Source organism: Eumetopias jubatus, unplaced genomic scaffold, assembly GCF_037043125.1.
Source record: "Eumetopias jubatus isolate StellerSeaLion01/CBP00866 unplaced genomic scaffold, mEumJub1_p1.0 scaffold_9, whole genome shotgun sequence".
NCBI classification, from domain to species: Eukaryota; Metazoa; Chordata; class Mammalia; order Carnivora; family Otariidae; genus Eumetopias; species Eumetopias jubatus.
The window spans coordinates 110,761,595-110,784,466 of record NW_028274815.1 but is presented as its reverse complement, the minus strand read 5'-3'; the positions used below and the strand labels follow the sequence as shown (position 1 = coordinate 110,784,466).

Here is a 22,872-nt window from a genome sequence, read left to right as displayed (position 1 = left end):
CAGGCAGAATATGTGGAAATACAACAACAACAACAAAATGACCACCACTCTAAAGTGTGTGTCAGGGCTGGGCTTTGTGCACACTGAGGAGGGGCTCTCCTAAGTGATCCCGGGGCCCCCTGGCACCCCAGAAGTGGTAGTGAGACAATCAGAGACTATGTTTGGCTGCAAATGGCAGATGTCTGTGGAGAAACTGGCTTAAACAAACTAAAGGTATTATTTTTCTCATATAATGAAGAGTCTAGAGGGAGGCAGATGGAGGCTGGGACAGTGGCTCCACAATGTCATGTGGCTCCATTTTCAAAATGGCACCCATGTCCCCAAACATGGCCATCAAGTTCTGGGCAAGAAGAAGGGCGAGGAGGCTAAAGGCTGAAGGGTTCAGTCAACAAGTCTTCTCCTGTTTCAGGAACTCTCCTGGAAGCCTCATCTGTGACTTCCACTTATGACCAGGACTGTGTCCCATAACCACCTCCTGGCTGCAACGGAGGCTGGGAAGCATAGTTTTTGAATCTGAGTACTAGCAAAGAAGACAAACCGCAGAAATCTCTGCCACCAGGATCTAATAGTTGATTCAGTTTGGGCTCGTAGGTGCGCAGATGTAGCCCAGGTTGGTTCTGAGACCATCTGAGGTCACACAGGCCAGCAGAGGCATACCCCCCTGTGGCTGACCTGGTCTCCAGGCTCCCAGGACAGATCACATGAAAGCAAGGCCAGTCTCAGTGCATGTGGGTTTATTGAGCTATAAAAAGAGCCATTCGTAGTGCTAGGTTAAACCATAGGAAAGATGGTCATGTGACCAGTGCAACGCAGGGGACTGGATCCTCACTCCAGGTGGTGCCCACCAAGCAGTATATCATGGTTGGGAAGAACCTTACCAACATTAGTCAGTGGGGCCTAGATGAAAGCCTGCAGCGTTCAAAAGCATTTTGCCTGAAGTCTATTCAGATGTACTCCTTAGGGCATGTTCTGTTTGGAGAAGCTGGTAAAAGCTCTTAAAATTCTGGGAATTTGGATGGTTTCTGACTTCTAGATCTGGGGCCCCAGTGAGGCCTCAGCTACGCAGGTGACCCCCTCCCATCCCTACCCTGTGGGAGAACCCAACTGTTCCAAGGTCAGGGGAGAGAGGGACCTACAACCAAGAAACCCACTGAAAGGGAAACTATGGGCTTTGCATCAGGCCCTCAGCCCACATCCCTCACTCTAGGGGACAGGCACACAGGGTGTCCAGACCTAAAAAGGGCAGCAGGGCAAGAGCACTGGGACCAGCTTGGGAGGCAAGCCAGTCCACTTTCAGTGGGGCCCTAGGGTGCAGATGGGGCCCTGTACCCCAGGCAGGATGGGACAGTGATGTTGTCCAAGGTCAGCTGTCCTAGTCAGAGCAGGGGCTGCAGAGCCAGGACAGGGAGCATGGAGAGCAGGGAGCTTCCAACCAGGAGCCCATCTGCGGAGGACACCTTGGGGGTGGGAGCAGAATGTGGACTTGAGGCAGAAGCTGGATTCTGCTCTCTGCCTCCACCACCTCCATCCCAGGCCACTCATGCCTTCATCTAGGCCCACCTGGAATGGAAGTGTGTGGAAGGAGCCGGTGCAGGGGCTGCCAGCTCACCATCCCCTCCCTACACCTACTTGCAGGAGGCTGTGCTCAGGGTCCTGGTGGACATCTGGCTGGTCCTGCAGGATTGGAGGCCACCCAGCATCAAAGGCCTGTATGGCACCATCTAAGGAGGAAGGGGTCCAGGGTGGGCTACGCTGGGAAACCCCAGCACAAGGCCCAGCTCCTCAGGGACAGAGACCTCTGGCATCCTGTGGCAGGGTGGGAGGGTAGAACATCTGCAAGGACTGGCTTCTGGAATAGAAGGTGCATGACAAGGAATAACAAAATAGGAACACCTGTGCTACTAGTACCTTACAAACTCATCCTCACAGGAAGGGTGACGATTAGCACCCCCATATTACAGATGGGCACAAAAAAATCTTCAAGGATTGACTAACTCTGGGCTGGTAAGTGGCAGAATGGACTTCACAGGCCACCCAGTTTATTCAGACCCAAAAGGCAAGATCATCAATGGGGGCGTTGGGAGTGCCCTGCGTGTGGGACCGCCTCAGAAATGGCGATCTAGAATTTTGCCTAGTTGCATTCCAGGAACTCGGAAACTTGTGTTGACTGCCCCCCACCCTCCCGCCCGCAGGGTCACCAGCCTAGACATCGCTAAGATCCTACTTTGATCTGTGACCTGGTCTCCGGAGAGAACTGGGCGCGGATGTCTCGAGAGGCAGGTCGACAGCAGAGGGGCTGTGCACCCGCGTGGCTGCCGCAAACAACCTGATTCTTCACCTCTAAAATAAGGTGCCGCCAGCCTGAACTTGGGAAGGGGCGGTCAGCGCCGCCCCGCCCGGGCCCCTCACCCAAGCAGCGGTTCCTGGTGAAGAGCCCCCGGAAGGCTTCGCACTCCTCACGCCGGTTTCCGCTGGCTCCGCAATCGCACCAGGGCGCCACGCGCGCGCTCGCGTTGTCCACATAGTTGGGAGTGACCGCGGTGCCTGCGGGGGCCCCGAGGGCTCGGTAATCGGCCCACCCAGGCGGAGGCATCCCCGGGAGAGCCCCAGCCCGCGCCCGAATCCCAGCAGTGCGTACCCACGAGGCCCGCGTAGGCGCGCAGGCAGCCGGGGGCCTGATCCTGCAGGCAGCCGTCGGGGGCGCTGGGGGCGGGCGCGCAGGAGGCCTGGAAGGCCAGGAGGCGGGGCCTGCGCGGCGCGACCGGAGGGCGGTGAGCGGGAGGCCCCGCCCATCCCCGCCCAGTCCCCGCCCCGCCTGCTCCCACAGCGGTTTCGCACCTGAGACCCAGCCCCGCCCCGCCTCCGCCCCATCTCACGTAGCCCCCCCCGCCCTCCCACCCCCCGCACCGGCAGATCCGGCTGTGCTCGCAGGCGTCTAAGGGTGCGAGGCAGGAGGGCGGTGCCGGGCCGGGCCCCGCGAAGGCGCAGGCGGGCACGAAGGTCTGGCGCCGGCGCTCGGCGCACGCGGCGTTGACGCACGGGCAGAAGAGCAGCGCGTGGGTGAGCGCAGGCGGCCCGCGGGCGAAGAAGCGGCGCAGGGCGCGGCGGCAGCGGGCGCGGGGGCAGCCCCCGGACGCGGCCCGACCCAGGCACTGAGCCACGTATTCGGTGCGCAGCCGCTGGCACCGCGCGTCCGCCGTGCACGCCTCGGCCGCGTCCAAGCATCGGTTCCGTGCGGCCGAGCTGGGTGACCCTGGTGGAGGGGCGGGCAGCTGCAGTTCTCCGCGAGCCCTTCCAGCGCGCTTCGCCCTCCGAAGATGCGGCGCGCGCGGAGCCCGCGGAGCGCAGAGTGTGGCTCGAAGGCGTGACTGACTGGCACTGACAGGCCCTCTGTCGCGCCGATGGGCGGCCGCCGGCTCTGGGGAGTCCTGCTACGCGTCACGGGTGGAGGGGGCGCATCAAGACTCGGCCCGGCTCCCCCAGACGCTGAAGCCCATCCTCCCCAGGCACCACTCCTTCCGCAGAAAAGCCACACCCATTCAAAGAGGGGGTCCGCGAGGCTCCTGCCACTCTAAAGGGCCCCACCTGACGCGGGAAACAGAGCAAGGCTTCTGGGGACTAGGCTAATGGACGTGTATCAGAAATGGCGTTGAGGACACGCTGGGACACCTGAGCTTTCTTCCTTTCCTCTCCTCCCTTCCCCAAAGACACCCTTTGAGTGAATCTAGTGGTTTCTGGGTCTCCCTCCTTCTAGACCTTCTCGTGCGCCTCCTTCTGCCCCTTACCGCGGGCGTCTCGCCCTTCCACTCCCTTCTGATGCTCCGTTCTCGTGCATCTCCCGTGTTGCCCCATCTGGAGTCTGGCTTCCCCTGGCCCCTCCACTCTCCATCAGCCAGGCAGAAGAGGGATTCCCCGAAGGAGCTCTGGGCACTAGAGGGCCCATTTAGACCTGGCTGCCAGGGTGTGGACTCCAGAGGTCAGGCCACAGGGCTCTGTCCTGAGCCACAAGGCCCAAGAGTCCATGATAGGCGGCACTCTGCTGGGATTTGGCAGCCCCTTCCTAGGACCTAGGTCACCAAAACCAGGCTACCCCCGCCCCTCTCGGCGCTCTCAGCCCCTGGGAGCACCACAGTCTTGGGGAAGTTTTCCAGCCTAACCCCACATCCTTCTCACTGGGTGTGTGGAAGGAGGCGGCTCCTGCCTCAGGTCTGGGAACAGGGTCCCCATCTGGCCCTGGCCCCCTCTTTCAGGATCCACAGATAGGATGGCGGGAGCCACGGTGATTCTCTCTCTCTGGGTGCAGGCAGGATGAATAGATACCAAGGGCTTAGGATGAGTAAGTATGTGGGGAGGGTAGACAGGAGAGGGGGGAGCCCTCCCTTCCTGTCTCCTCCCCTCCCCTCCCCTCCAGGACCCCAGGAGCAGCTAACTCTGCCCTTCTGTCGCAGCCAAGCCCCTCAAGTGCCCAGGCTTCAGCCACACAGCAGTAGCACGTAGTGTCACCTGAGGTCTTGGTCCCACTTCTGCTCCTTTGCTTATGGGTTTCCCTCTGCCAGGAGTAACCTCGCCTCATCTTTACCCTCCAAACAGCGCGTCTCAGCTCCAGTATCTCATCTGCCTTACACCTTTGTCAGATTCCATTTTCCCCACCCCGCTCCACCCGGTAAAGTGATCCCCTCCCCCCACGATGCCCCAGCTGGGGAAGGGCAAGCCAAGCAGTTGGAACAGCAGATGCGAGGCACCAGGGAATGAGTGTGAAGCTCCAAGACTGAAGATGGAGAGTAGGGGCTGAGGGAAGGGTAAGAGAGGTGGGAGAGGGGACCCAATAGGAAACAGTTTCTGGGACTGGGGTACAAAGACGGGACTTCTGGGTGGGGAGTGGCAGGCTGCACAGCACGCTGCAGGGCTGCAGGGTGCCGGCACACCCCGTATACACACCGGTCTCGTGCCGGTGCCCCTTATTGTGGTTCTGGTTTTTTCCAGATCATCCTCTTTCCCCCTCGCTCTGTCCCTGAAGATTGGACAGAGATGCCAGCATTGAGGGGTCTCGGGGAGGAGGTGGCCACTCACCCAGCAACAGCAGCAGCATTGCCGGCGCCAAGCAGAGGCCCATGCCAGGCAGCAAACAAAGGAGGACTAGTGAAAGCAGAATCCCAGCGGGACAAGGGTCCCCTTCCCAGCAGCGCCTGAGCCGATGGGGGGGAACCCGAGTGTTGGTGCCAACACGAACACTCCCATGGGGAGGAGCCCTTGTAGCGGGAATGACGCCCCACCCCGCTGAGTCCCCACCCCAGGCTCTGCCTTCAGGTAGGTCTGGAGCCACGGAATCCGGCACCTGCAAGTGCCTAGGTGGAAAACACACACACACACGCACACACACACACATCCGGCACCTGCAAGTGCCTAGGTGGAAAACACACACACACGCACACACACGCACATCCGGCACCTGCAAGTGCCTAGGTGGAAAACACACACACACACACACACACACACACACACACACACCAACCTAAGGAGACCTTGTCTCCCATGCCAGACTGTTACCTTTATGAAACATCATTGTTCTTTCCCTTCTTTTATAATTCTAACTTTTTATTATTAACTAACCTTAGACTTGAAGAAAAGTTGCTAACAAAAATGTTAGTGTTCCCCTTATATATATCCTTCTCAGGATGGCTTTGGCTATTCGGGATCTTTTGTGGTTCCATACAAATTTTAGGATGATCTTTTCTATTTCTGTGAAAAATACCATTGGAATTTTGATAGGGATTGCACTGGACCCATAGATGGCTTTGGGCAGGATGGATGCTTTAACAATGTTAATTCTTCCCGTTCATGAGCACGGAATATCTTGCCATTTATTTGTGTCGTCTTCAATTTCTGTCATCAGAGTCTTGAGTTTTCAGTGCACAGGTCTCTCACCTCCTTGGTTAAATTTATTCCTTAGTATTTTTTATGCTATTGCAAATAGGATTGTTTTATTTCTCTTAAAGATAATTTGTCAGTAAATAGAAGCACACCTGGTTTCTGTATGTTGATTTTGTATACTGTAACTACCAAATTTGGGAATTAGTTCTAATTTTTTTGGTGGAGTTTTTAGGGTTTTCTATATATAAAATCATGTCATTTGAGCGCCTGGCTGGCTCATTTGGAGCATGTGACTCTTGATCTCGCAGTTGTAAGTTCGAGCCCCACATTGGGTGTAGAGATTGCTTAAAAATAAAATCTTTTAAAAAATAAAATAAAAAATAAAATCATGTCATCTGCAAACAAAGATAAATTTACTTCCCCTGTCTGATTTGAAGGTCCTTTATTCCTTTTTTCCTAAGTGCTCTGACTCACACTTCCAGCACTGTGCTTTATGGGAGTGGCTAGAGTGAGCATCCTTATCTTGTTCCCGATCTTAAAGGGAAAGCTTTCAACTTTTCACCAGTGAGTATGATGTCAGCTGTGGGTTTGTTAATTATCTGGCGTTTGTTATGTTGAGGTATATTCCTCCTATAGCCAGTGTTTTGGAGTTTTTATCATGAAAGGATGTGGTATTTTGTCAAACGCTTGTCCTACATCTATTAAGATGATCATATGATTTTCATCTATTAATGTGGTGTATCACATTTATTGATTTGCATATGTCAAACCACCCTCGTATCTCGGGTAAATCCCACTTGATCCTTTTAATGTGCTATTGAATTCACTTTGCTAATATTTGGTTGAGAATTTTTGCATCTGTACTCATCAGGGATACTGGTTTGTAGTTTCCTTGTATTGTATTTCTTTTTATTTCCTTATCTGGTTTTGGTATCAGGGCAATGCTGGTTTCCTAAAGTGAGTTTGGGAGTGTTCCCTCCTCTTTGAATTTTTTGGAAGAGTTTGAAAAGGACTGGCGTTAATTCTTCTTTAAATGTTTGGTAGAATTCATTAGTGAAATCATCTGGTCCTGGGCTTCTAACTTCTTAACGTGGACATTTATCCCACTGACTTTCAGCTCTCTTTGAAAAAAAAAAATACCATGGTCATAAATTTTCCTCAAAGTACTGCTTTCATGGCTCATGGCATACCCAATTTTTGATCATTCGATTTTTATCATGCAATTTTTTCTCTTTATCATACAATTTTAAGTATTAAAGACATGTAATATAAGTGGGAGCCCCATAGGATCCAGACACCCCCCCAAGTGTGAGAGTGTGGGGAGCTGTATCAATCATGTTCTTTATTTTCTGTATTTTATGATGGTTTGACATCTTGGTTTGGTGGGGGTGGGAGGGGAGGCAGCTTGCTGACTAGGGGAGAGACTGCCTCTAACCCTAATTCCTAGAGTTCATGAAAATTTGCCTATGAATAAGTCTTTCACATGCAGACCAATCAATCCAGAGTCCATACCCCTAACCACCTCCTTTTTCCTAACCCTTACCAAGCCTATGTTTGCCCTGCCCTAAATCATCACAGGGCCAGTACCAGACCATTAGAGGCCACCCCTATACCACACAGCTGGCCAGTCCTGAGGGGTTTATCTTGCCCTTCCTTGCCTTTCCTGCAGAAACCTTAGTATAGGCTCTCCCCTCACTCCTGCTTCTGCCTCCCCTCTGAACCTCGTGCTTCCCCATGTGGCCCTGCATGTCCTGACATGACCCCTTTTCTTGGGAATTGTAAGTAATAGTAACTCCTTTCAGTGGCATTAACTTCTCCATGTCAGTACTCAGGTATTCGTTATAAATCAAAATCTCACAGGTACAATTAAGACACAAGGCAGCCTGGGGCCCCGGGGTGGTGCAGTTGGTTGAATGTCCGGACTCTTGGTTTCAGCTCAGGTCATTTTCTCAGGGTCCTGAGATAGAGCCCTGCATCTGGCTCTAAGCTCAGCGGGGAGTCTGCTTGAGATCCTCTCTCCCTCTCCCGCTGCCCATCCCCCTGCTCACTTGCTCTCTCAAACAAATAAATCTTAAAAAAAAAAGACAAGGCAGCTTCAGAAAACTGTCTCATTCAACCTCCGGGGCTGATGGAATAGGGGCCAGTCCGAGCCCGGGGCTGCCTCTTCTCTGCTGCCTATGGCAGGAATGGTTGGTTGTAAAAATTCCCCCAAGTCTTCATGCCCTCTGAAACATGATTCTGTTGCTCTTCGCATCAGGAGGTAGAGTTTCTCTCCCAATCCCTGGAATTTGGGCTGGCCCTGTGACTTGCTTGTGCCAATAGAGCGTTATGGAAGTAAAATATGCCAGTCGTAGAATCTTCTAGAGGCCTTGCAAGCTTCCACTTACTTTCTGGCAGGGTTGGGACTGGGGTGAGACAGGATCACTATTACAAATATTTCCTTCTGCCTCAGGTTCCAATGTGACTTGGCATCACACTGTCACTGATCTGGTCTTCAGTTAAAATTCTGATATTTTGTTCGTAATTGATTTTTTTGGCACTGATCTTGATCTGTTAAAATATTGCATTAAAATATTACTTATTTTGATTGCCTTTCTTTTGTGCTCAAGGTAAGTGCATCACTGCCTTACCCTAATCCTGCTCTGCTCTCTCGAGCCCTCCCCAGCTGTCATGTGAGCAAGCCTGAGCTAGTCTGTTGGAAAATGGGTGCGTAGCCCATTTGTCTACATCACTCCAGCCAACAGCCAGCCAACCCCAGAAGCAGAACTGCCCAACTGACCAGCAGCTGATTGCAAACATAAGAGCCCAACTGAACCACCCACTGAGTTAAACCTAATTTGCCAATTCACAGAATTAGTTGTTTTAGGCCACTATGTTTTGGAGGTGGTTTTGTTATACAGCAACAGCTGACTGATACAGAAGGTCACCCAACAATTCTTTCATGAAGCATGGGGAGAGAATAAGTGGCTTCTCAGAATCTCCAAGGGAGGCAAAAGAGGTGGGGCAAAGGGGTCATTCCAGCTAGGTAACACCATCCCAGATACATCTGGGGCCCTGGCTGCCATCTGAGGCTCCACCTACCAGCTACCACCCTTTGGGACCCTCAGGGAGCCCCATGGGGTTGGATCTATATACAGAAAAGACTCACAGAGGCTCAAAGGCAGCATGTCTTTCTTCTGACTTCTACTTTGGTGTCCTTTTTAAAACAGCTCCCACTGTCCCCTCCCATGGAATGGAAGAGAGGCTGAGGAGTGTCCAAAGTGGGGGGGGGGAAGCTACAACAGTCCCCACACTCCTCCAAAACCTCAAGTGGAGGACCAAGAACTGGGGCTGAGGAAGGGTCTGAGGGACAAGATAAGGCAGGAAAACGGAGGGAGGAGGGTCCCAAGGATTTTGTTTGGGTGGTTTTTTTTGTTTTTTGTTTTTTGTTTTTGCTGGGGCCAGGCTCCAGGGAAGTGGACTCTGTCTGAAATGTAGGGCCCCCAGCGCTGGCTTCTGGCCCGGCAGTCACTGGCCTCTACGGAGCTGGGTCTGGGTAAAATACATGGAACAGAGACACCCAGGATCCCTGGACAGAGGCCTCTCCTAATGCCCATCATGACCCAGCCTCCCCTGGTGACAAGAGGTCAGTGACTACGTGAACTTTGCTCCTTGGACCGATAGATTCTTGGGCTGGAGTATGTACCCTACCAGGATTCCCTAGTCCTAAGGAATGGGGACGGTACTGGGCACTTTCTGATAAGGCTCTGGGGTCCTGGAGTGGGTGGGGCAAGCTCAACTCAGGGAAGAAACTTGCAGGCTGCCAAAGTGCAGGAGGTCTGACTCTCTGGCTCTACCCTGGGAGACCAAGTCCCCAGAGGGGCTGTCAGAGGTCCACCGTCTGTAAGTACCCTCATCTTGGGAGCTCCCTCTCACCACAGACAGGATCTTGGCTTCTGGGCTTGATCTGCTGAAAATGAAGAGGAAGGGTCACCCCTGCAGGCCAGGACCCCCTTTCCTCCCTCGGTGAGGACCAGTGACCCAGGAAGAGATACAACTTCTCTCTCTTCCACCCTGGGGGCTTCCAGCATCTGGTCTCCGTGACAACAGCTTTTCCACAAGATCAAGTCTCATTTGCATAATAACCCAAGCTCTGAAACCTCCGAGTAGGGGCCAGCAGATGAGGGGCAACAGAGGTGGGTGGATGAGGTGGGGGGCCCCACCTACCTTGGGGTTGCAGGCAGCACAACAGGGCAGAGGCTTCTCAAGGTGGTTCCTGGGCTCTGGCAGAGTTCTCAAGGTCTGCAGCAATGGGTGGAGGACACATATTGTGACCAAGGTGGGGTCAGGGGCCTCAAGGTGACTGGGTGTTACGTGGAAAGGAGGGGAGCCCATCTGGAAGGAGGTAGAAGGCAAGAGCCCATCCTTCACTTCCCTCCCCATCTCCTCCTGTGCCTCACTCACCCAGGGACCGGGGCTCTCCAATGGCTGCTGGGCCCAACTCCATGGGGTGAACACTGCTGGGGGGGCAGTCCCTGTTTGGGGCATCTTTGGGCCTGAGCAGTGCAATAAGACGGCAGGAGGTTGGCACAGTGGTCCTGAGCAGGCATGCCCGACCTGAATTCTGCCTTGAATGAGTCTCTACCCTTCCGGTCCACATCCCTGCCTCCAGTTCCCTTCCTGCTCCCTCCTCGGAGAGGCCCCTGGGTTCCAGGCTCCAGGTCTGACTCCTGCCCTCCCAGGGCCACGGGCACTTCTCTCTAGCCCTGACATTTCTCTCAAGCTCTGCCATCACCCCAGCATCCCTCCAGATATTGGCATCACTCAGGTTGTCCCCCACCCCGCCTGGCCTCCAGGACCCCGGATGCTGACACACCAAACTTTGAGCACCTTGCTCCTCCCCCATAGACCTGCAATCACTGCTCATTGTGTCAAACCTCTCTCAGAACCTGGGACCTGGCTGGTGCCCTGCCCCTGTCTGGGCTGCCCTCTGCCCCAATCTCTAACCCAAACCCTGCCCTTTTCTGCAGCTTGCCGGAGCACTCCCAAGGCCAGGCTGTGTCAGATGTGCCATAGGGGACCTTTTTTTTTTTTTAAAGATTTTGTTTATTTATTTGACAGAGAGATAGAGAGAGAACACAGGTAGGCAGAGCTGCAGGGAGAGGGAGGAGAAGCAGGCTCTCCGCTGAGCGGGAGCCCGATGCAGGGCTCGATTCCAGGACGCCGGGATCATGACCTGAGCGGAAGGCAGCCGCCCAACTGACTGAGCCACCCAGGCGCCCCAGGGGGCCTCCCTTGACCAGCACCGGGTGATCAACCATGCTCAGGTACTATGTGACCTCCTCCCAGGTCACGGAGAACTGGGTGAAGGGCAGGCCCTTGGTACAAGGGCAGCCAGCCCTATAGCTAAGCAGCAGTATGGAGTGAAATGGTGTGCTGGGCCCAGCATCTGCAGACTTGGAAGGTGTACAGGAGAGATTTAGGCAGAGGAAGTGGGAAAAGGCATGTGAGGCTAGAAAAATCTTGAAGGGCACAGTGGAGCAAGAACCGAAGGATGAGTTGGTAGAACAAAGGCAGTCTAGGGTGAGGCAGCCCCCTGGTGGGAGAGACAGAAGAGGGGGTCAAGGGGGTCTGAACCTCAGTAAACTGGGAGGGGTTGAGGGCCCCCGGGGATCCACACACACCCATTGTGGCCTCCTGCTCAGGGCTCCTTTCCACCGCCTCTGGCCACCTCTGTGCAGCCGGGGACAAGGTCTGAGGACCCCACCCCAGCTCCCCCAGGCAGGAACCACGGGAGTGGGCTCAGAGCCTACCCACGGCATGCGGCATCCCTCCTCGAGCCCCAGAGGCATTGCTGGAGACGGGACCCCGGCTGCCTGCAGCAGCACCAGGCCAGGCCAGCCCCCGGGAGCAGAGGCAGCAGAAAGCTAAGGATCAGTGCCAGCAGGAAGGCCTTGTGGTCTGGGGACAACAGGGTAAGGCTGAGTCCTTAGCAGGTGCACCACCTCAGCCTTCCCCACTTGTCCCCCATGGACACACTTTCAGGTTGCACAGGGCCACTGTCCACACTGCCACCAAACCCTGGCTTGTCGCAGGAGGGCGGAGCCCAGCCCGGAGCGCAGTGGCAGTTTTGGTTACTGTTGCAAACCTACAAAGGAGAAGAAAGAAGGAGGATCCCATGAGATCAGGAACCCCAAGCCACCTGCCCCCGTCGACTTTCTGAGACTCACCCCATGGCCATGGCAGGCTGCCAGGCATTGCTCCAGCTCCCAGAAGGTGGTGTTTCGGCAGCGCCTGTCCTGGCACACCTATGGGCAGTGTGCGCACCGGGCAGTGAGGGGGAGTGATGCTCCCCACGCAGGACTCAAGCATTAGGCAGGGGCCGGGGGTGCAGGGCTCACCATGCTAGGTCCACACTGGGTACCTGGCTCTACCAGGCCCAAGTCGAGCACGTCCAGCTGGACACCGGGCAGCACGAAGACTCCCCTGCAGGTCACCTCATGGCTGCCTAGTCCAACGGTGGAGTCCACGGGCACCGTGTGCGCTGCGCGTGGGCTCTGCTCCCCGCCCAGGCACTGCAGCTTCCCGCACTGCGCATCCCTGGGGAGGAAAGTGCAGGGTGATCAAACAGCGAGATGTGTCCTTGCCCCAACGCACTACCCAGCTTCCTCGCCCCGCCCTCCGATCCCCACCTCTGCGCACAAGCCACGAAGCCACCCTTGCCGTCCTTGCCGCAGTTCCCGTGGGCGTCTCCCGCGGAGTTCACGGTCTGGAAACAGGCGTCTGGGGCTGGGCTGGAGCCTGAGGACGCATGAGCGAGACCACAATGGCTTCAGGCCCCCCGCCCCCTCCCGTCTTCCCTGGAGTAGAAAAGAGCGCAGGCCCGAGGATGGGCCGGGGTGCTCGGGTAGTCTCACCAGGCCCCCAGAGCTGTTGGCACTGCTGCTCGAGTGTAGGACACGCGCCATCCCAGCAGTAGCCCCGGCCGCTGGCGCAGGGCGAGCCGTCCAGTAGGTAAAGGTCCGGGGGACAGTAAGGGGAGGAGCCCGTGCAGAACTCTGGGAGGTCACAGTCTCCCACAGCTTGGCGGCACGGCACGCCAGCCGGCTTCAGCTACGCAGGCGACCAGGTGGAGGGAGGGTGGCCGAGGCACAGAGGGACAATAGACAGGGAGAGGTCCACCCCGTAAGCGCGGCTCAGAGGCTGGAGAGCAGAGCAGAGCCCGCACCCACAGGGGGACCCGAGCGTGCCAATCAGCCAAGACCAACAGGCCGGCTCGCAAGCGCCCCTAACCCTCACCCCGAGCCTCCCACGCCCTCACCAGGCAGTGCGCGCAGCAGTCGCCGTGGGTGCACTGGGCCCCCGCGCGCAGCGAGCAGTTGTGGGCAAGGCAGCAGGTGTCCGGGCACTCCTGGAGCCGAAAAGGGGATGTGGGGCCAAGTGAGCACGCCGCGCCCCAGACCTCGAGGGAGGGGGGCGGGCGGGGCGCCAGCCTCGGGCCCCCACCCCCACCCCGGGGGGCCGGGAGCGCGGACCTGACCTGGCTGGCGCCGCAGTCACACTCCTCGCCGTCCTCCACGAGGCCGTTCCCGCAGCGCGCGCGGGGCACCAGGAGCCTGGGGTCGGGCGCGTTGGAAAGGCACGCACCGCCCCCCTTGCGGAAGAAGGCGCGCAGCTGGCGCCGGCTGCAGGCGCTGAATACGCGCGGGAACGGGCGCCTACGGGCAGGGGAGGGCGTCGGGCGTGCGGGCACCGCCACCCTCAGCCCCCAGCTCGTCTCGGATCCCCTCCCACCACTACCAGCTGTACTTGGCCACACAGCCCCTGGCTGCGCGCACAAGCGCCTCAGCCACCGGCGGCCCGGATCCTCCAGAGGCTTGCCCCGAAGGGGGCAAGTAACCTGCACAAAGTCACACTGCGAGCCCGAGGCGGGAAGGCGTCACGCCAGGACCAGGCAGCCCAGGACTCGAGGTCGAATCGCGACCTAGCGCTGTTCCTCCCGGGGTTAGAGAATCCTCGCTAGAATGTTCTGAAAATAATCTTCATACTTTTGAGAATCCGCTTTTTCTGCGTTTCCTCCTTTTAAGCGTCATAAAGAACTCTCGGGGAGGTGCTATGCTCATATCCCCATTTTACTGGAGAGGAAATCGAGGGATAACCATGTCTCCCCAAGAAAGGCAGCTGCGGAAGGCCCCCTGGTCCAGCGGAGCCTTCCCCCGCAGCCCCTACCGACCGCGGCGTTCGTACCCCGTGGCTGCGGCCATGACGCAGCCGCCTTGCTCGGCCGCCGCCTCCACGCAGCAGCCGTCGGGGTCGTGGCTGAGGCCAAGGCTGTGACCTATCTCGTGGGCCATAGTGGCTGCTGCGCCAATGGGGAGCTCTGAGTGGTCCTGAGAGGGAGCGGAGACGGTCAGGGCGGGCTGCGGGGCCGCCTCCTCCCCCCCACCCTCCCCTTCTTCTGCCCCTCCCTTCCTATCCCGGGGATGGAGCTCACGGTGCTCACGCCTCCTGAGCTCTCGGCGCGACACATGCCCTCGATGGGCGCCAAGCCCACGGTGGCGCCCTGGAAGGCGCGGCCCCTGAAGGCGGAACGCAGCGTGACCCGGCGGGACCAGGATTCTGGGCGGTCGGGCCGGGACCCCGCGTGGGCATCAGAGGCACCCACGTGAGCAGCTGCGCGGAGTCGTGCGGCCGCCGTGCCCACAGCCCCTGGCGCCAGTGCAGGAAGGCCCAGAGCGTGGCATTTGCGTCCGGCGTGATGCGGCTCTGGTCCTGCTCCGTCCACACTTCCAGGCCGGTCAGGGCCACCTGAATGTCCAGAGTCCTGAGAATCTGCGGACGGGACGGGGGTGAGGACAGGACGTGCCACGGTGCCCGTGCTCCTCCGTGGGGGCGCCCTCTCTTCTCTGCCCGGGTCCAGGGCCTCATCTCCAAGCCTGCCACACCTCCCCTAGGACTTGCCAGCCCGTATGGCAATCACCCCCTTTAGGGCTCTCTTTCCACCAACCCCAACCTGGTCCACATAGTTGGCCACCTCCAGGAGACGCTGTTTGGTGTGGTTCAAGTTCCGGTGCTGGGTCAAGAACTGGAAAGGCAGACATAAGAGGGTGTGGCAGGCTGAACTGGCCCCATCCCACCCCGCCAGCCCCTGGGGCCTCTGGCTCACCAGCGTGTGGTCAGCCACCATGTACAACTCCAGGAACTTCGGGCTCGTGCGGAGCTCCCTCCTCTTCTGGGGAGAGGCAATGGTGACCCTCAGCCGCAGGCTGCTGGGCTTGAGTCCTGACCACTAGCCCCAATTCCCAGGAAGCACAAAGTTAACTTTAAAAATTGCTAGAACTTGTTTCTTCAGCCTCCAAATAAAAATATCAGGATCGGAGGCCCTGAACTGGGGCTGTGTATTCCTATCTCTTGTGATTCGGAGGACTATGGATAATGCATTCCCATTCCCCCTCCTATCTGTGCCCCTGACCTTGATCTGAGTGGCACGAGAAAGGTTGGCCATGTCCCCTTTGTTCTTGGCATCCCTGTGGCCGCAGGCCCCTTTCCAGCCGAGCAGCTGCCCAATTCGGAACATCTTGTGAGTGATGAAGTCCTCAGAGTCTCCAGCTCGTCGAGGATGCACATAATAACTGGCATTCCTGTCCAGTGTGATCAGGCCCCTAGGGCGCGGAGGAGTGCAGAGGAGGGTGTGAGGGGAGTCTTGCCCCAGCCCCAGGCCCTCCCTCCCACGGAACTCCTCACCTCATCCCAGAGCAGGTGCTGAAGACTACCCAGGAGTCAGGGAAGCCCCTCACGCGCCCATGGTAGTGGCAGTGGTCCTGGAGAGCAAGAGACCCAGCCCCAAAGCTCAGCCAGGGCTGAACTGGGAGGGGCAAGAGAGAGAGGGCATGGTGGGGGGCTGGCTCCAGCCTCTCCTTAAGAACAGGAGGAGAATGGGGAAGGAATGGTGGAGAGGTCCTCAGGGAGTGCACCCCCCAGTACCCCTTACCCTGTCCTCAGAGCCCACGAGAGTATCTCACCGTGTGGTTGGGAACCAGCACCACTGGCTGCCCATCTGGGCTATGGTGGGTTTCTGTGTATCCTGGGGCCAACAGCCTGCTGGGAGGGGGTGTTGTAGGAGTCACCTAATTCAGCCTGGCCTCTTCCAGGATGCCCTCCAGGCTCCCCCCCCCCAATGCTAATTGAGCAGCTCCGTGAAACAAGGCACAGGGCTAGCACTGAGGAAGCACCCACATGTGTCTTAGGGAAGGGACAGGAGCCACCATGTGTTGCTCAGGTCAGAAAACCCTGGGCTAGAGGCAGAAAGGTGGAGGGCAGGAAGGAGCCTTGGTGATGGCTGAGGTGTGGGAAGTGGGAGTGTGGGAAGCACCAGGGAGGAGCAGCAATAGGGAAAGAGTCTGTGGTTCCTGTGGGACCTGTGGCAGGCAGCTGGGTCCACAGGTCTGGGGAGGGGCAGGAGGGAGGATTAAGGAGACACTGATGAGGAGGTGGGACCTGGAGCCAAGGAAGCGCAGCAACCTCATTAGGGGGCCCTACCTGCCGCTCAGCCTTGCTGGGCATCTGGTCAGCCTTCTCTCATCTCTTTCCTGCCCCCAAGATCCTTCAGACCTTCTCTGGCCCCTAGACCCCACATATGTCCCCACCCGTCCTTCAGTGATGTTCACCCCATGCTTCCAGAGAAAAGAGAATCTCCACCTGCTCACAGCTGCTCCTGCCTACCCACCTGAGCAGGAATCCCCATCCCCACCTTCTTCAGACCCCACTCCAGTAACGATTCCACCTTCTTTCTCCATCTCTCCAGGGCCCTTCCCACCAAGGTGAATCAATCATGAGTCAATTTCTCTTCTGTAAGGAAAATCCTCAACCCCCATCTCGCCTTGACCTCTTTACTGCCAGACCAACCCAAAGACCTGTGATCCCTGCTGCTCCACCTCCTAGTCTTTCCTCCACCTTCTCTAGCTTGGCTCCCCCAATACACACAACACACTCAACCCGAAGAGTAGGCGATGTGGTCACCCCTCTCATGTGTGGGGACGTTGAGCCCCAGAGGAACTGTGGTTAAATGTGGTGGAACTAGAATGTGTTCCTGGTCCATCTGGCTCCATGGGGGAGAAGTCAACATGTGTACAGTGCTTGGAACAATGCCTCTGATGAAGCAAGCGCTCAGTGAATGATAGCGATTGGTAATTCCATCCGGATGGTTTCCAGACCCCACACTCCATCTTGGACACCCACCCCACCCAGCCCAGCTCTGCCTGCTCATTCACCAGCTCAGAGTCTTTGGCTTTGCCCCATCCTGGACACTCAGCCTTAAAATGGCCTCTGTGATTTGGTCCTCCTGGGACTCCCCATTTCGCTGCTCCCTTCCCTGCCGATGGAGACTCTCCAGGCAAGCCAGACAGATTGCCTCCCCCTGAATGTGTCTGGACTTGGTAGCCACGGCACCTTTTTCCCTGCTATCTATCCCTCAGCCCAGAGCACCTGCCCATCCTTGGAATCCATCTTGGATTCTCTTTTGACTAAGCACACCCTCTGAGCACCCACAGGGTGATGCTCACTCATTTCTGGCAGGAAGCTAACAAGGTGCTCCTGGGGCTGGAACGAGGGGTGTGCCCCACAGCAGGGCTGACCCAGCCTCAGCAGCCTACTTCAGCCTTGAGGGAGCCGGTCATGCGCTGGCATGACTCTTCTTGTCACCTGTGCCTCTGCTTCTGGGGCCCTCGCCCCATCCAGCCTCTCTCATGTGTTCCCCTCAGTGCCCCCCACACTGATTTCCCCCCGCCCCCGGAGAGGGGGGCTGTTCTTGGCTGCTAGCCTCCTCCCCAGCCTGGTACTCACTGGTTCTTCTCCAGCTCCAGCAGGAGCTCCTGCCCTTCAGCCTTCAAGGCCACCAGCCCTGTGTCTAGCTTCGAGACCTGGGCAAGAAGGAGAACAGGGCTGAGGGAGCAGGTGGGCTGGGGAGCTGGCTGGTGAGGGAGAGCGCAGGAGGCAGGGGGCAGTAGGCTCCCCACTTGCCATGGTAGGTGTGGGTGGGGGTGGGGGTGAGAACATGCAGGCGTATGTGTTCCCCAACTCGGGATGCTTTTGGCTCTGACAACAGGCATTTGACACAGTCTGCTAGGTGAACACCACATCCTCCGGAGAGATGAGACAAGGGGTCCCAGAAAGGTATCCTGCCTTACACAAGGTGACTGGGCCCTTCCTCTGGCCCTCCCTCCGGTTTCACGGCCAGAAGCCTTCCTCTAAGTGGGGAGGACAGTGGGGTCCTGAAGACATTGGGTGGAGGAGCGTCGGGTAGGCGAGCTCAGGCGTCCTTACAACCTCTTGTTTCTGTATCTTGCTGCTCCCCACTCCCCGTAGAATTCAGACTTTGCTCCCTCCTCCTCCAATTCCGACAAACCGAAAATTGCCCTGGCCTCCTGAAGGCCTGCCCCACACCTGCTTCACTGAGCCCATGAAGTAAACATTAACCCCCCCATTCCAGGCCAAGAAGAAAACATCCTGGGCCAGCCTCTCCTTCCCCATAACTTCTTTGCCTCTCCCACCCTGTGGGATTACCCCATCTGCCCCTCCTTGTCCACTCTGCCTGGCTGAGGGCCCAGAGTTGGAGCCGGCCCTGGAGCCTCGAGCCTCATGGAGAGCTGCTGTGTCTTCGGAATGCTGGCCCCCACCCTTGCTAGCCCTGCCCTTTTATCCCAACATGCACTGGGCTGGGCCCCAGGCCAAGGGGCTCAGATTCTTTTGGGGGCCTTTTCACTGCAGGTGGGAGCAGACAACTCCCCCACCCCAGCCAAGAGACCTCCCCAAGGCCCCAGGCATGAGCTCACATGGCCGGAATGCCACTTACTTTACTGGAGAAAGGTTTGCACCAAGCACAGACAGCAGCCCCAGATGGAAAGCCTCCTCCTACCTCAACCCCAGCCCAGGCTCCCCTCTCTCAGTCCTTCTGCAGCCCCTCCTGTCCTTGCTTCCTGCCCTCTTGGTGACCCGGCTATTCACCTAGCACCCCATCCCTAACCTGAAATGTGGGTATTTCCTGCCACTTGGACACGACTCCCTGCTTCAACTCTGCTGTCCTCATCTTGGCAGGCTTCCCGGAGGCAGGGGAAAGCAATGCCCTTTGGGATGCCCTTCTTCGTCACAGCCCAGGCTGGACCGGGAGGGAGGACCACAGTCAGTGTGACTCCAACATGTGCCTAGCCTTCCCCTCTGCCACTGATGTCTAGGACAACCAACTCAAAGCTTGGGCCCACTTGAATGGGGGCCCCTGAGGGTCTGGGGGACCCAGTGAAGGTCCTAGGTTAAAGCCTGCTGGGCCTATGGGGCCCTCCTAGACTTCATTACACCGTCATCCTGCGTTCCTCTTTGCTGGCTTAGAGAGTGGGTTGTCCTCTCTTGCCTGAAAATTCAGGATGAGCTCTCTAGACCTGGGGGGACACTGGTCAATGGTTACAAGTCTTTCAGACCTTAGTGGGCCTCAGGCTTCTGGGCTTCTGGTCTCAGGCTATGTGACCTTGGGCACTTTCTCCAACCTCTCTGGGCTTCAGTCTGCCCCTCTGTGAAATGGGGATACCAAGGGCACTGGTCTCCTGGTTTGCAGCACAGCTGTGTGACACATACACATATAGATGGGGACACAGTTATTCTGGAAGTGTGTGACGGGTGGGTGTTGGCAGGAAGCTGGGGCAGAGCATCCTGGAGAAGCAAAATCAGGTGCATTTGGGGGGCACTAGGAGAGTGACCAGTGCCCCCTGGCCAGAAGTGGATTCTGCATGAGACAGGGAGGCTGAAATTTTCCTGGCGGGAACAGCAATGTATCCACAGGGTAACATGTTCTAGTAAACTGGGCAAAAGGAAGATATTTGGGGGTTTTATTAAAGAGGTCCCTGAAAAGTTTCAGGCCCCACAAATTCTGGCCCTACCTCTGCCTGGTGGGGTGGGGGTGGCCTGAATAATTCTGGGAGGGAGGGAGCAGGGGGAGGTGGGGGAGGAAGCCTGAAAATGACTTCCATGTGTGAAGGCTCATGTGAGCCAGCTATCTCCCCACCCCCACCTGCCAACCCTCCTGGAAGGGGCCAAAAGGTCCCCAGCCAAACTGCCACGCTGAATGAGGAAGGGCCAAGGGGCTGGGAGACCCTGGGCTCCTGAGGCGGGAAGGATGACCTGGCACTGACCGGCTCCTCTGGGGCGACCGTGCGTCGGGCTCGTGCATCCGGGACCCAGCGCAGGGTGACTGGCTCTCCGGGGTTGTTTCCTGGGGGGAGGACAGAGTAAAAGATGAGGGGGAAACAGGGGGGCGGGGACGACCAAGGGAGGAGGTTACAGGACATCAGCCGGGTGGAATAGGAGACTCCATCTTCAACATTCAAAGGTAGCCTGGAGAAGGGTGGTCACCCCTGGGGCATCCTTGGAACCAGGGAGGTGGCAGAAGAGAGACAGAGGAGCTCAGCCGGGGAAGTGGGAGCCCCACTGACCTGGGGGAGGCTTGGGGGTCAGAGGTCACAAGGAAGAGACCAAGGCCCCCAGTGCAGAAGGGAAAGGAAAGGGGACGCAGCCTTGGGTATTTTTAGACTGGGCAGCAGATGCCTTTGGGGTGAGAGATCTGTGAAGAGAGGATGCCTGTGTCTCTGCCATCTGAGAAAAACAACAGCCAGATGTCTGGGGAGGCCCACCTTGCCCAGAGCTCCCCTTGGGGGCTTCATGCTGGAAGCGGGACTTCCGGGGACTCTAGCTCAGAAGCCCCCTCCCGGGATCTTCAAGGTGGGGAGCCCTGGGGGACAGAGCCTGAGTGCTCCCAGGCCTGGCGTGCTTAAGGGGGCTCTGGAGGAATACCAGAGCCAAGCATTACTCAGAAGGCTCTGGAATGCTCCCAGCCCCCCACCCCACAGTGGGTCCCAGAGGCTCTTGCCACACCCGCCCTGCAGGAGCCAGGCCCCAGGCAGCCCAGAGCCTGTAGGCAGCCCTCCCTGTCCTCTGACACAATCCCTGGGGAAGCGAGCCCAGCTCCCAGAACCGACAGCCACCCAGCACCCAGCCAGCCCTGACCCTCTGAGATGGCTGACTGTGTTCCAGCAGAAGTGTTCCAGCTCCGGCCAGTCCACCCAACTCCTTTCTCTTCCTCCATCCTCTCCCCCAGACCCCGTCATCAAAGACCCAGAATAGCAGCCGCTTTAGGAGTCCCCTTCCCCCAGGAAGCCCTCCCTGCTTGGATGAGCCAGCTGCTACAGTAGGAGAGGGATCTGAGTGAATCTGGGAGGAGTGGGGGGCAACCAGCCGAGAGAGGACTTAACTGGGTGTGGAGAACTACCTCTTGCTGGCCCTAGGCCTCCCAGGTAGAGAGGGGAGGGTGGGCCTGTGCGCAGGTGTGCGTGTGGGTTGGGGGTTCTCTTCATGGCATCCCCCCTGAGGAGGGAGAGGGGGGCAGAGATGGAGCTGTGATGATGAGGATCAGGGAGCCAATGCAGTGTTGGGGAGCACAAAGCCCCTCTCCACTCCTCCCAGGGGTCATCTCACCCTCTCCTGACCCCAGGCTGAGGAGGAGGAAGCAGCCATCCCAAAGGCATGAGGGCTTTCATCCCACCCCCTCGGGGCCCCAGAACAGAACAGGACCCTATTCCTATTGGGTACTCCCGGACAGTGCTCTGGAACCCAGTGCCCCCAGGCTGCCCAGCCCAGCCTGGCCATTCCTGCCTCTTCCCCAGTGTCCGGTGTCCTCCCAGTCCCTCCACAGGGCACTTCCCATACAGGGTACAGGACTGGCCAGTCCTACGCACTGGGGGTGTGGAGGTTAACTCCCAGGGTCCCTTCTGTCTGAAGCACCCTTCTCTATCTCACCAAACAAGGCAACAATATCAACAACACACACACACACACACACACACACACACACACACACACACACACACACACACACACGGCCCCAAGGCCCTGCCACACTGGGGATGAGCATGGAGGCTGCAGGAGGGTGAGGGCACAGCAGAGACTCCTGGGACCCCGTGCGCTGGGCCTCAGGGATGGAGGTGCAGGGACGTCCACACCGGTGCATGGGGTCTGGGGGTGGTCAAGGCAGAGTCCCGTCAGAGGGTTTTGGGAACTCGGGCGGCTGCTCAGAGGGGACCCCCCCCACCCCGCTTTGCCATTGCCACTGTGGCAGCTGCGCAGAGTGTGTCAGTCTGGGCCCCAAGGCCAGCCCCAGTACAGCTGAGAGTCCCTGCGCAGGTCCTGCGGAGACCCTCCCTGCCCTCCCAGCCACCGCGGTGGCGGACAGCGACCTCCCCTGCGCCGCGGGGCACGGCCCACTCACCTTGAAACGCCTCGGCCCCCCACATCGGCCAAGGCAGCCGCAGGAGCAGCAGCAGCAGGCACGCCCGCGACCCTCGAGCTCTCGGAACCCCCCGGCCCATCGCTGGGAGCGTCCTGGCCTCCACGCGGTGGCTGCGGGCGGCCGGGCCCCGGCTCCGCCCCGGCTGGATCCGCGCCGACGCACGCCCAGAGCAGCCAGCCCGCAGCCTCCCGACCCTCCCGCGCCACCCCGCACGGGGCCCCCACGGCCCTTCTGCCCGACCCCGCGCGCCCTCGGGGAGGGGGAGCCGGAGCGGCCGTCTAAGCGCAGGAGCAGGGCCGGCGGAATCCGTGCGGCCCCTCGGGGCTCCGCCAGCGCCCAGCCGCCGGGTAGGTCCCCGCGCCCTCTCCCCGCAGGGGCGGAGCGGGGGTGGAGAGGGGATGGGGCGGGGCCCCTCGGAAGGGCTTGTGAGGGCCACTGGGGGTGCGTGGGGGAGAGGCCAGGGCTGGGGGCCGCCTGCTGCGGCTCGGATCTGCGCAGGGAGCGCCCCCCGCCGCTGCCTCCGTCCCCTGGGCGGACCTCTGTCCCCGCCTGCTCCCCAAGCCTGCCCAGAGGGGGGCCCTGGCCCGAACCCGGCGGAAGTGGGCTTAGGAGGAGGGAAGCGGGCGCCCGCGAGGAGCAGGTGCGGCCCGGAGCTCGCCAGGGCCGCCGCGCGGTGGCCGCCAGCCCGTGTGGCG

General features: G+C 58.4%; 2 protein-coding genes across 4 annotated transcripts; both read right to left on the bottom strand.

Moving 5' to 3' along the window:
* Positions 1–1,376: 1,376 nt before the first annotated feature.
* On the bottom strand, positions 1,377–5,113 carry GFRA4 (GDNF family receptor alpha 4). The gene is made up of 6 exons (XM_028118565.1): positions 5,071–5,113; positions 2,908–3,253; positions 2,639–2,748; positions 2,410–2,544; positions 1,630–1,721; positions 1,377–1,457 (listed from the first exon to the last, which is right to left on the bottom strand). The coding sequence occupies exons 1-6, from the start codon at positions 5,111–5,113 to the stop codon at positions 1,377–1,379; spliced, it is 807 nt and encodes a 268-aa protein (XP_027974366.1).
* Positions 5,114–8,787: 3,674 nt separating this feature from the next.
* ADAM33 (ADAM metallopeptidase domain 33) lies at positions 8,788–22,337 on the bottom strand. Of its 3 annotated transcripts, XM_028118677.1 has the most exons (22): positions 22,157–22,337; positions 20,028–20,107; positions 17,692–17,768; positions 15,873–15,951; positions 15,595–15,671; positions 15,323–15,512; positions 15,017–15,082; positions 14,864–14,935; positions 14,516–14,682; positions 14,345–14,429; positions 14,098–14,240; positions 13,391–13,568; positions 13,172–13,261; positions 12,768–12,963; positions 12,543–12,651; positions 12,252–12,450; positions 12,081–12,158; positions 11,890–11,998; positions 11,664–11,811; positions 10,315–10,406; positions 10,078–10,152; positions 8,788–9,820 (listed from the first exon to the last, which is right to left on the bottom strand). In XM_028118677.1, the coding sequence occupies exons 1-21, from the start codon at positions 22,254–22,256 to the stop codon at positions 10,115–10,117; spliced, it is 2,373 nt and encodes a 790-aa protein (XP_027974478.1). In that variant the 5' UTR covers positions 22,257–22,337; the 3' UTR covers positions 8,788–9,820; positions 10,078–10,114. The 3 variants fall into 3 exon arrangements, with proteins under 3 accessions (XP_027974478.1, XP_027974477.1, XP_087882847.1); XM_028118676.2 differs by lacking the exons at positions 8,788–9,820; positions 10,078–10,152; positions 10,315–10,406 and adding an exon at positions 10,973–11,446; XM_088026721.1 differs by lacking the exons at positions 8,788–9,820; positions 10,078–10,152; positions 10,315–10,406; ... (3 more) ...; positions 20,028–20,107; positions 22,157–22,337 and adding an exon at positions 10,973–11,446 and having other exon boundaries at positions 15,017–15,139; positions 15,323–15,591.
* Positions 22,338–22,872: the final 535 nt, after the last annotated feature.